The 11,303-nt window shown below is 58.7% G+C and overlaps 1 protein-coding gene across 3 annotated transcripts; it reads right to left on the minus strand.

Annotated features, from left to right (window-relative positions):
- Positions 1 to 490: 490 nt before the first annotated feature.
- Positions 491 to 10,954, minus strand: LOC310754976 (uncharacterized protein). Of its 3 annotated transcripts, none has more exons than XM_083631639.1 (4): positions 10,859 to 10,954; positions 8,476 to 8,975; positions 6,232 to 6,464; positions 491 to 4,782 (listed from the first exon to the last, which is right to left on the minus strand). In XM_083631639.1, exons 2-4 carry the CDS (start codon positions 8,865 to 8,867, stop codon positions 1,817 to 1,819), a joined length of 3,591 nt encoding a protein of 1,196 aa, XP_083487765.1. In that variant the 5' UTR covers positions 8,868 to 8,975; positions 10,859 to 10,954; the 3' UTR covers positions 491 to 1,816. The 3 variants fall into 3 exon arrangements, with proteins under 3 accessions (XP_083487765.1, XP_083487766.1, XP_083487764.1); XM_083631640.1 differs by lacking the exon at positions 10,859 to 10,954 and adding an exon at positions 10,094 to 10,169; XM_083631638.1 differs by lacking the exon at positions 10,859 to 10,954 and adding an exon at positions 9,752 to 10,026.
- Positions 10,955 to 11,303: the final 349 nt, after the last annotated feature.

The following is an 11,303-nucleotide window of genomic DNA, read 5'->3' on the forward strand; positions in this document are numbered from 1 at the left end:
ACAGCAGCAAGTTGCTTCTGCACTCGGGATCCTGGTTTTGGGCTTCCCATTGGGCCTCTGGTTGGCCACTGAGCATTGCAAGAGATCAGCGGCTAAGTATCACGATATGTTAGATACAGGTGAAACTCGAAAAACTCGAATATCGTGGAAAAGTTCATTTATTTCAGTAATTCAACTTAAAAGGTGAAACTAATATATGATGCCTCATTTAATATTCTAATTTTCTAATCTCATATATTAGTTTCACCTTTTAAGTTGAATTACTGAAATAAATGAACTTTTCCATGATATTCTGGGTCAGGAAGCCCCCCAGCTGGCAAGATGTCTTGCCAGCTCAAAATGTCTGGAAATGGTCTTCTGATCTGAGCGCCATACTGGTTGCTTTGCCCCGGGCCCTGGCAACCCTTGCTAGGCCACTGCATGCAAGGACGTCCCCCCCCCTTGAGTCCTCCCCACGCCCACCCTGCCAACAGATGCCAGGACAAGAATGTTTCCAGAGTTGGACCTTTATTGATGGTGGGAATTCTGCAAATCAAGGAGAGCCACGAGGGTCCCTGGAGAAGCAACGAAGCACCATGATCGGCATCTTGGGCCCCAGCAAGGAGGCGACCCCCCCCCGAATGGCTGGCCGGCTCCCAGAGGCAGGCAGGAGGCATAGGGCAGGGAGAGGGCTGCCCCACAAGGGAAAGAGGCCGGGCACTCTCCCTCCCACCAGCCATTTTTGGTATCCAGTGGTTCCAAAGTCACTTGTGGCAACTCATTAAAGAAGTGGTTAAGACACCAATGAAGGCAGCATATGGTCACAGCACCAGGGGTGGGGGAGGGGCTTGCCACCTACAGGTACCCAAGGACCACAGGGCCCAAAGGCAGGGCTTGAGCCAGGGACCCCCGGAGAGGTGGGCTACGTGTATTTCTTGGGGTGTGGCTGCGGAGAAGGTCCCCTCTGCTTTTTCTCCAAGGGCCACCAATAGCCCGTCTTGGCATTGCGTGGGGTTGGGCTAGATGACCCTGGGGGTCCCCCCGACTCTGCAAGTTCTGAAACAACCACGGGGGCACTGAAGGGAAAGAAGCTGAGAACCTGCACTGCCAGCCCCGCTCTGGAGAGCTAGAGGCTGCCTCTACTTCTGGTTGGGCCTAGAGGTGGTGGCGGCGGGCGGTCTACTGTTGCACAGGTGGTGCGCAACCCTTTTGGGGATGGGCTCCCACTGACATGGCCCCCTCAACTGCACCCCATGGCAGAGCAGGTGCCACCTCCCAGTGAGAGAGCGGGCAAGGTGGTTAAGGCAAGCCTGGCATTGGACCTCAAGCCAGCCCAGGAACATGCAGCGGGCACCTCCCTGCTAAAAGACACTCTGTACATGCCCCACCTTCCTCTCCCTTGAAATCCTAACCCCAGAATTTGGCTCTTGTCCAACCCCAAACACCATGTCCACAGCCCCAAAGTTCAAGTTCAGGAGCTGTTAACCTTTTTCATGTGTTCTGTCCACCTTCCCAAACTGGCAACCCGGAGTCCAAGGCACCTCGACTGTGTTGCCAGGAGCCGTGGGGAAAGTGCCCCTATCTCCTTGGCCCCCTAGATAGATGCTGATCCTTTGTGCTATGTAGCCGGGCTTGATTTCTGCCTTCCGGTCTCTGCCCCCCAGACCATGAGCCTAACCCACACACCCCACAACCCATTTCCTCACTAGTGCCGTTCTGGGGGAGGCAACCAGACACCCTGCCTCTCCACCCCCCAGTGGTGGCAGTGCCCATCACCAAGGCCTTTGTGCATTAGCAGACCCACTCACGAAAATGCCCCTGTCCCCCCCAGTGCCTGTCAGAGGGGCGTCTCCTGCTTGTACTCGTAGCCGCAGGTGGGGCCCTCAAACTGCAGCTTGATGGCCGCCTTGAGGTGCAGGTGGGGGTCCAGGGTGTCGATGGAGAGGAGCAAGGGGCTCCCCATGGTTTCCCCGTTGTGCTTGTCCTGAGCCACTGTGGGGCGGGGCGGGGCAGCGAGGGCAGCCTGGCGCCGGCGAGGCAGTGAGTGCTGTTGGATCTGCTGGGCGAAGCTGAGGGTGTCCACGGGGACTGTCTGCGCAGTGGCCAGTGAGTGGAAAGTGGAGGAGGTGGCGGCGCCCGAGGAGCAGAGGGAGGCCTGCGACTTGGGGTACTCGCCTGCCGCCGAGTCCAGCGAGGCCGAGGGGGAGCTGCCCACGGAGCCCGGGGAGCCAGGCGCAGCCCCATGCCCCTCCAGCAGCCGCAGGACGTCCCGGTGGCCCCGCCTGGCCGCCACACGCAGCGGAGTCCGGCCGGCTCTGTCGAGGATGCCAGGGCTGGCCCCATGCTCCAGCAGGACTTTTGCCACCTCTGCCTGCCCCTCCTGGGCGGCGATGCCCAGCGCCGTGGCCCCCTGGTTGCAGGCATGGTCAGGCTGAGCCCCGCCCTCCAGCAGCAGCCGGGCGATCTGGGCGTGGCCCTTCCAGGCTGCCAGGTGCAGGGCAGAACGGCGCTCCGTGTCCAACGCGTCCACGTCGGCCCCGTAGCTCAGCAGCAGTTGCGCCACCTTGGCGTGGCCCTGCCAGCAGGCCACGTGCAGGGCTGAGCGTCCCTGGGCGTCCTGCCCCTCTAGCCCAGCCCCATTCTCCAGCAGCAGCTCCGCCATCTCCAAGCGCCCCTCAAGCACCAGCAGGTACAGCATGGGGCGCCCCTCAGCATCTGAGAGGTTGACGTCGGCCCCCTTGCGCAGGAGCAGCTCGGCCGTGGATCGGTGGCCCCCCAGCATGGCCAGTGAGAGGGCGGAGAGCCCGTCGTAGCCCTGGTGGTCGATGGGGGAACCGCGGTCCAGCAGGAGCTGCACAGTGTCCGTGTGGCCCTCCTGGGCAGCCAGCATCAGGGGCACCCTCCCGTCTCGGTTTGTTTCCGCCACACGGGCCCCGGCCTCCAGGAGCGCGGCGCACGTCCTGGCGTGGCCCTGCCAGGCGGCTAGGTGCAGTGGGGTCCAGCCCAGGGCGTCCCGGTGGTTCTCGTCCAGGCCTCTCTCCAGCAGCGCCCGAACCACTGCCTCGCTGCCCTGCCCAGCGGCCACACCCAGTGCCGTGCGGCCCTCACCATCCAGCCCGTCGACGGCCGCCCCCCAGAGCAGCAAGGTGTCCACCACGGCACGGTGGCCCATGGAGGCGGCTGCCAACAGAGGAGCACAACCAGCCCCGTCGGCCTCGTCCACGTCTGCCCCGGCCTCCAGCAGCAGCTCCACCACGTCAGCGTGGCCCTCGTAGGCAGCCACCAGCAAGGGGGTCATGCCATCCCGGTCCTTGTGCCCCGGGGACGCCCCGTAGTCCAGGAGGAGCTCCACCACCTTGGCATAGCCGCGGCTGGCAGGCACGCACAGGGCTGCCACTGACAGGGCCGTGCGCCCGTCCACGTCAGCGTGGTCGACGTGGGCTCCGTGCGCCAGCAGCAGCGCCACAATCTCGCGGTGCCCCATGTAGGCCGCAGCAATGAGTGCCGTGCGTCCCTCTGTATCTGCCCGGTTGAGGTCGGCTCCATGCTCCAGCAGCGTGGCAACTATCTCCTCATGGCCGCCCCAGGCTGCCGCCCTCAGTGCCGTCCTCCCTTCTGCGTCAGCACAGTCCACGTTGGCGCCGGCTCGCAGCAGGACCCCCACGGCCTCGCCGTGGCCCCCCCAGGCAGCTGCCCGCAGCGCCGTCCAGCCCTCCCGGTCAGGGCGATCTACCTGGGCGCCGTGTGCCAGCAAACAGAGCAGGACTTTGGTGTGGCCCTGGCGGGCAGCAAGGGTCATGGGCGTCTGCCCGTGCCGGTCCGGGACCTCTGCCTGCGCCCCACGTGCCAGGAGGAGACCCGCCACCTCGTGGTTGCCGCTGTGAGCAGCGCTGGCCAGCAGGGTGCGCCCTGTGACGTCCCGCTGGTTGACGCTGGCGCCGTTTTCCAGGAGCAGCCGCACCGAGTCCTCCCTCTCGAGGGCCTGTTGAAGGGATGGTCCAGGCCCCTGGGAGCCCATCCGTGCCCCCGCCAGCACCAGAAGCTCCAGCACCGCAGGCGCCAGGGGCAGCAGCAGTGCCTCCTCAGGTTCCAGGCAGTGTTCAACTGGCGCCCCGCACCACACCAGCCACAGCGCCAGCTGCCAAGCCTCCATGCCCAGTTCAGCATGCAGCAGGTGGTGCGCCAGTTCGTGCACCTGCTCGGGCAGCAGTGCAGGTGCGCAGCACGAGGCGCTCATGGCGAGGGACGCGTGCCCACGGGCCGGGCAGCAGAGGTACCTCTGGGTGCAGTGCTTGACGTCGCAAAGCCACTCGGCGAAGCTGGCGTGGAAGAGGATGCAGGTGCCACTGGGTCCCTGGTGCAGCAGCGGTGCTAGGGATGCCAGCCAGCCCTCAAATTCCTCCCGGGGCACCGGGCAGCGAGTCCACACTGCGGCATACAGCTCCATGGGGCGCAGGGGGCGCGGTGCGGCCAGGAGGGCCTCCAGCAGGGGGCGGACAAGGGCAAAGTCCTGGCCTGGGAAGAGACGCTGGCACAGCCAGAGGTAGAGGCCGTAGAGAGTGCCCGGGATGTGGCGCACCTCGCGCAGGGTGACCAGCTCGCCCGCCACGCCGTCCAGCACCCGCTCCAGGTACAGCAGGCACCCATTGCTCTTGATGTGCAGCTGGCTCAGGGCCTCGGCCGTGTCGCGAGTCAGGTGGCGCCGGAGGGGCTCCTCCCGGTCCAGCCGCGCCAGGATGTACTGCTGGACATCGCAGACCACCGGCTCCCGGCGAAGGTCGTCCAGGCACAGGCGCCGGAACCCTGTGGGGTGTTGAGGGGAGAACCGAGGGGTGAGAAGGGGCTGGGTCTCCCCCCAGAAAGCCCCCCACAAAAATGTGAGCCCCCTAAAAGTGGGGATAACATGCCAACAGTCGGCTGCACTTGGCACCCACAGGGGCACCCCGGAAAGTGCCATGAAATAGTAATAATATTTTGTATATGCCATCTTTTCCTCAAGGCTCAAGGTGGTTTTCACCAATTAAAGTACAAAAAGCTTTAAAAACACTAAAGATTATGGTTACATTGTGGTTTTATTCTGTATTTTTATGCTGTGAACTGTTTCAGGATCATTATTATAGATTATTATAGATCAGTGCTTCCCAAACTTGGGTCTCCAGCTGTTTTTTTAATAATTTTTATTAAACTTTCTGTTTTACAATTTAAAATACTCGTTTTACATCCTTAATATATAAAGACTGCCCTTCTTCTCTTTCCATGGTTCATTTTGCATATCACAAATCCCTGCATATTTTACAAAAACTATACCAATCAGTATTCCATTATTGCATCCACCAAAACTTATTTACCCTGTTGAATTTATCTTAATGCTGCCAGCATTTTCAGCCGTAAACAATTATTGCCCATATATTCAATAAAAGTTTTCCAATTGGAGATTGGTTCTCTAGCTATTTTTGGACTACAACTCCCATCATCCCAACCTATTGGGACCAGTGGGGAGGGAGGATGGGAACTGTAGTCCAAAAATAGCTGGAGACACAAGTTTGGGAAACACTGTTCTAAATTAAGGTAAAGGGACCCTTGACCATTAGGTCCAGTCGTGGCCGACTCTGGGGTTGCGGCGCTCATCTCGCTTTATTGGCCGAGGGAGCCGGCGTACAGCTTCCGGGTCATGTGGCCAGCATGACTAAGCCGCCTCTGGCGAACCAGAGCAGCGCACAGAAACGCCGTTTACCTTCCCGCCAGAGCGGTACCTATTTATCTACTTGCACTTTGACGTGCTTTCGAACTGCTAGGTTGGCAGGAGCAGGGACCAAGCAACAGGAGCTCACCCCGTCGCGGGGATTCGAACCGTGACCTTCTGATCGGCAAGTCCTAGGCTCTGTGGTTTAACCCACAGCGCCACCCGCATCTAAATTCTAAATTATCTAAGTTCTAAATTATCATATTGTAAAACCGGAAGGTACCAACTAGTCCAACCCCCTGAAATGCAATGATGATGATGATGATGATGATGATGATGATAATAATAATAATAATAATAATAAATTTATTTATGCCCCACCCACCCCAGCAACAATCTTTTGCCCAATGCAGGACTTGAACCCACAACCCTGAAAGTAAGAGTCTCATGCTCTTCCAACTGAGCTATCCCAGATGAAGGGTGATATGCAACTTTAAAGAAGATTAATGTTAAAGAGAAGCTGCCAATAGTCCAATGCCCCCCTCCCCTCTGGCCGGGCCCCCCCTCACCGTTGAAAAGGCGCAGCACCCCCTTGCTGTGGGAGCGGGCAGTGCAGACCAGGAGCAGCCAGGGGGGCAGCAGCTGCAGGTGGCCCCCCAGGAGCTGGGCGATGGTCCGGCTGGGCCCCGGAGGGGGGGCTCGCTCCTCCTCGCGCTCCGCCTGGCCGGCGTCCAGAGCGTCCACCACCAGCAGGAGGGGCTTGGCGGGGGGCGGCAGGTCCAGCAGGGGCAGCAGGACGGCTCTGGGGATGGAAGAAGGAAGGAAGGAAGGGGGAAATTAAAAAAAGGTGGGAAATGATGAACAACGAGTTGAAGAAAACATTCCAATTAACATTTGTAAAAAAAGCCTGAAGCATTTTAGGAAAAGACCTGCCAAGGAAACTGAAAAATATCTTATGTATGCGACAATGGCGGCAAGAGTCTTAATGGCACAAGGATGGAAATCCCGACCAAAGAAGTGTGGCAAGGGAAACTGATGGACTAAGCAGAATTGGCGAAACTGACTCATAAACTACGTGATAAGGACAACTGTGACTTTAAAGAAGAATGGGAAGCTTTTACAAATTACTTAAAGAAACAACAAAATGAACTGGACTCCTTGGCAGGTTTTGAATAAACATGCACAGACTTTTTATTGGTAACATGTTTGTTGTTGTTGTTTAGTCGTTTAGTCGTGCCCGACTCTTCGTGACCCCATGGACCAGAGCATATATTGGTAACATATATATAGATAAATTAAGGATCTTTACAATTTTATAATATGCAGAGAATAACAAGTGTTGAAAACAGAGAGAGAGGAGCTGAGGGAAGTCTGGGGTGGGGGGAGGGAGGGTTTTTCTTTTTGGGGGAGGGAAAAAATGGGGAGGGGGAATTGAGGATGATGTATCTTTGATAAATTGTTATGCTGGGGGGGGGCACACAATGTGAATATTGCAAATGGGGAACACCCAGAGGCATTCTTTCATATGTGGTTGACTTGTAAAAGGGTAAAAAATATATTGGGAAATAATTCATAATGAATTGGAAAAAATGTTTAAAAGTACTTCCCCCCCCAAAAAACCCCCAGAGTCTTTTCTGTTGGGGATAATTCAGACTGGAATTCCCAGGTGTCAAAAAAGGTTATTTATGTATGCCAATACTGCGGCACGTGATTTGTTAGCCCAAAAACGGAAAATGAGCGAGGTCCCAAACAAAGAAGAATGCTAACTTAAGCTGACGGAATATGTGCCGCTTGCAGACTTAACATATAGAATAAGAGAAAAGAAGAAAACATGTTTAGAGAAGAGTGGAAAACGTTTATTGAATATATGGGGGGGGGGGGAATTGTGCACAGCTGAAAACGTGGGCAGCATTAAGATCAATTCAAAGTGGGGGGGATAGAGCATTTGGGGCTTTTTAGTTTGGAGAAAAGGTGAGCTAAGTGGCGACAGGATAGCAAGGCAGCTCCTGGGCTCAGATCTCGCTTGCAGGCAGCATGGATTTGATTTAAACCATTTTTTATTTTATTTTTTCAGAAAGACTCATTCTTGCTGGTATAATCTTAATATTTAAAACCAGGTGAAGGTTTCATTTCTGAAATAATAAATTCCCAGAGTAGTTTTTTACACTTATATCAAAAATTACTTTGGTTATAGTATTAGAAATACATAGATAACTTATTAAACCTCACAATAATTTCATAGTTAACTGTTTATATTTGGACAACTTTTCTGCTGTACTTTATCGGAAGGAGAAAAAAAAAAACCCATTTCCTTAATAACAATTTATTTAACTAAAACAATAACGTTATAGCAAATGTATCCCGGTTGGTTAACTGATGTGGTTAAACAAACAAACCAAAAACTCAGACTTTTAACAGACATGAAAAATAAAATCCTTATTTCCTAATGAATAGCCTTTGGACTATAATGTAACTTAAATAGAAAACAATCTTTAGAATGATTTTCCCTCCAAAAGCATTTTATTTAAAAAATACGATTTAAATTTTAAAAAATCCATTTTTTTTAAAATGATTGGTTTTTTTCCACCCTGCCCCCTTGAGAGCCAGCAGGCACTTCTGACGCTTTTATGGAGCCTCCAGGTGCAGCGGCAGTCTACCTCAATTTCCAGGTATTCCGAGGCGTTTTTGGCCACTGCAAGACACAGATGCCCGGCTCGATGGGCCTGATCCAGGAGGAGGAGAGGGGATCCTGCCCTCTGGATGGGGGGCGACCAGGATGCCACCCCCAGGGGGGCAGGGCAGGGGTTTCTCACCTGCGAAAGGCTTCGTCCGGGTCCTTCTTGCACTGCGCGTTCTCCAGGGTGCTCTGGGCATCCGCCCGGCCCAGGCGCTCGCCGTACCCGGGCAGCAGCGGGCACCGCCGTATCTGCGCCACCAGCCGGAGGAGGAAGCCTCGGGGGGAGCAGGTGGTGCCATCGTGGGGCTGGCAGAAGTGCCAGGCCAAGGCGTTCTCGCCCAGCCCCACCCGGCGCCCCGCCTCGGAGGTGGGCCACAGCGCCTCAGTGCACAGGGCCGTCTTGCCGCTGCCCGGGCCCCCCGTCACCAGCACCCCCCCGCCCCCCTCCAGGCTGAGCGCCAGCCGGCCCAGCGCCCACTCCCGGCAGTAGAAGGGCTTGCCCTGAAGCAGGCTGCCAGAGGGCTCCATGCCAGGCCCGGGGCATGGCGGGGTCCGGGCGGTGGTGGCACCAAGGGAGGGGTCCGGGCCGCTTCCGCTGGCGAGGTGGGGGGCTGGGAAGTAGGGTGGGGGAGAAGCCTAGGAGAGAGGGAGAGAGAGAGAGGGTTAAGCCAGGTGACAGGGGGAAGGGGCACAAGGGGAGAACACCCGCTTGGCATGCAGAATGCCAATCCAGGCTGTGAGACAGACCCCCCCTCCACTGCTGCCAGTCAGAGTAAGCGATGCTGAGTTTCCCCCAGGGCCTGACCCTCTGTTCCTTTACCAGGCAACTTTTCCTAAAGAACCAGGACTAACAGGAATGGGGGACGTGGAAGGGACCCCGAGGGTCATCCAGCCCAACCCGCTGCAATTCAGGGATCGTCTGCCCAACCCGCTGCTTGAACCCACGGCCTTGAGGATCTCACGCTCTGCTGAGCTTCCTCTCAGAGACAAGGGGTGGCAGCGGAGTGGGAAAGCGCTTGCTTGGCAAGCAGAAGGTCCCCGCCGGCACAAACCCCAGTTGGCGGCATCTTTGGGAAGGCCTGGGAGGGGCACCCTGCCCAAAATTCCAGAGAGAAGCTGCCAGCCAGAGTGCTGGCCATGCTGCACCAGACGGGCTGGGTGCCTGAGTCAGCTTTCTGTGGCCCCAGGGCTGAAAGGGAAGGCTTTCCCTCCGGGGCAAAACACCTGCTTGGAATGCAGAAGGTCCCCAATGGGAGAAAGAGCCCTGGAGGGCAACTGCTGCCGGTCAGAGCGGGCTGCACTGATCTCAATGGAGCCAAGGGTCTGAGTCTGACCACCCCCGTCCCTGAACTCTGGGTGCTGAACAGCACCCCACGCCTCTCTGCCCCCCAACACTGCCCCCCCCGGCTGACCTTTGCTGCCAGAATCTCTCCCCCTCCGGCCGGCCTCTTCCTTCTGCTGGCACCCAAGGGCCCCGCCGGTCAGGGTGCGGAGGGCGGCTGCCTCAGCAGGAGCAGCGGATGCTGATTCATCCCCCCCCACCCCACCCTCAGCAGCCGGGCCAGTAACCCCCTCCTGCCCAAGGTGCTCTTGCTGTCGACGCGGGGGGGGGGCGGGCAAGCAGGATGCCGGCTCCCTCCCTCTCCCTGTCAGACCCAACTGAGGGAACCAGGATGTGCTTCCGCACCCCCAGCCCTGGAAATCACTCCCCCCACAAGAAGGAAAGGCGTGTTGCATGCCGGGGGGGGGCGCACCTCCAGCCCAGCCAGGCCAGGCCAGTCCCTCCGCTGCAGTCATGCCCAGCCGCACCTTGTGCAATGGGGAGACACTCCCTCTGCCCCCGCCCCGCGGTATTTATAGGGAAGGAGGCAGGAAAGGGCGGGGGGGGGGGAGATTGCCCAGGGCGAGTCTTGCCTGGTCTTGCCCTGCACGGAGCAGGAAGCCCGAGGGGGGGGGGGGGGAATCAGGCTCTGCAAGCCGAGGAATGCAGGATCCATGGGGGGGGGCAAGACGGAGCCGAGCCTCGACTTTCCCTTGGAAGCTGTGAAATGGGGCCAATTCGCGGAGCGGGGCCGGAGGACTTGCAGGGTGGGTGCGGAAGGGGCCGGCGGGGGGGGGGCCGGGCCTCTCCCCGCAAGACCCCCGTGTGCGCCCCCCTCCCGGCGGGGTGGGGGCTGGCGAGGCGAGAAGCGTCCAGCCCTGCAGGGAGGCGGAGCTCAGAAGAGGAATTGGGGGGGGGACTGAAGGGGGCAGGAAATAAGGACCCCCATCTTCCCGCGCCCCCACTTCGCAACGGGGAGGGAGCAGAAAGGGGGCGCCTGGAGAGCTCAAGGGGGGGGGGGAGAAGTGGACGCCTGTCTGTCGGGGGGGCTGCAGAATGGGCAGCTTTTGCGGGGGGGCTCCTTGGCTGGGGGGGGGCGCTGCAAGGTGGCCGCAGGGAGGGGAGGGGCCAGATTTTCCTGCCCCCCCCCCCGGCAACGTGTCTTTTTCTCTCCCCCCCCCGCCCCAATCCGGCTTACCTGCTCCTCCTCCTCCTTCCTCGGCTGGCCGGGCAGCCGCCAAACTTCCGCTCGCTCCGGCCGGGAGACAGGAAGGGGGAGGCGGCCCCGCGGGGACCCCCCTCCCTCCCTCCCTCTGTGCACGAGCGCAGGCGAGGGCGCCTCTGAGCGCGTGCAGAGCGCCGCGCCTCCCCCGACCCCCGGCGCCGAGAAGTGGCTCCTGCAGAGCCCGGCCCCGCTCCGGGGCGCGTTTCCTAGGGAGTAAGTCTCTGCCCCGATTGCAACCCCTGCCAAGGGGGGGGGGGCGGCGGTGCGCCCTCCCGCCTCGCCCCCGTTGCTGAGCTTGGGCTCCTGGTCTGGCAAGGGATCGGGACCCGGGTCTGCAAAGGGGTCCCTGGGTGCGGGGTGACCATGCCTGGATTGGCTCTTCGCTGGTTGGATGGTGCGCGGAGGTCAGGGTGGGGCC

Source organism: Podarcis filfolensis (assembly GCF_964270895.1).
Source record: "Podarcis filfolensis genome assembly, contig: HAP1_SCAFFOLD_61, whole genome shotgun sequence".
In the NCBI taxonomy this organism is placed as follows: domain Eukaryota; kingdom Metazoa; phylum Chordata; class Lepidosauria; order Squamata; family Lacertidae; genus Podarcis; species Podarcis filfolensis.

Coding starts and splice junctions, on each gene's coding strand:
- LOC310754976 (XM_083631639.1), bottom strand. CDS start 8,867: ATGGAGCCCTCTGGCAGCCTGCTTCAGGGCAAGCCCTTCTACTGCCGG. Junction 6,465..8,475: donor CCGGACGAAGCCTTTCGCAG/GTGAGAAACCCC, acceptor TTCCATCCCCAG/AGCCGTCCTGCTGCCCCTGC. Junction 4,783..6,231: donor GGTGCTGCGCCTTTTCAACG/GTGAGGGGGGGC, acceptor AACACCCCACAG/GGTTCCGGCGCCTGTGCCTG.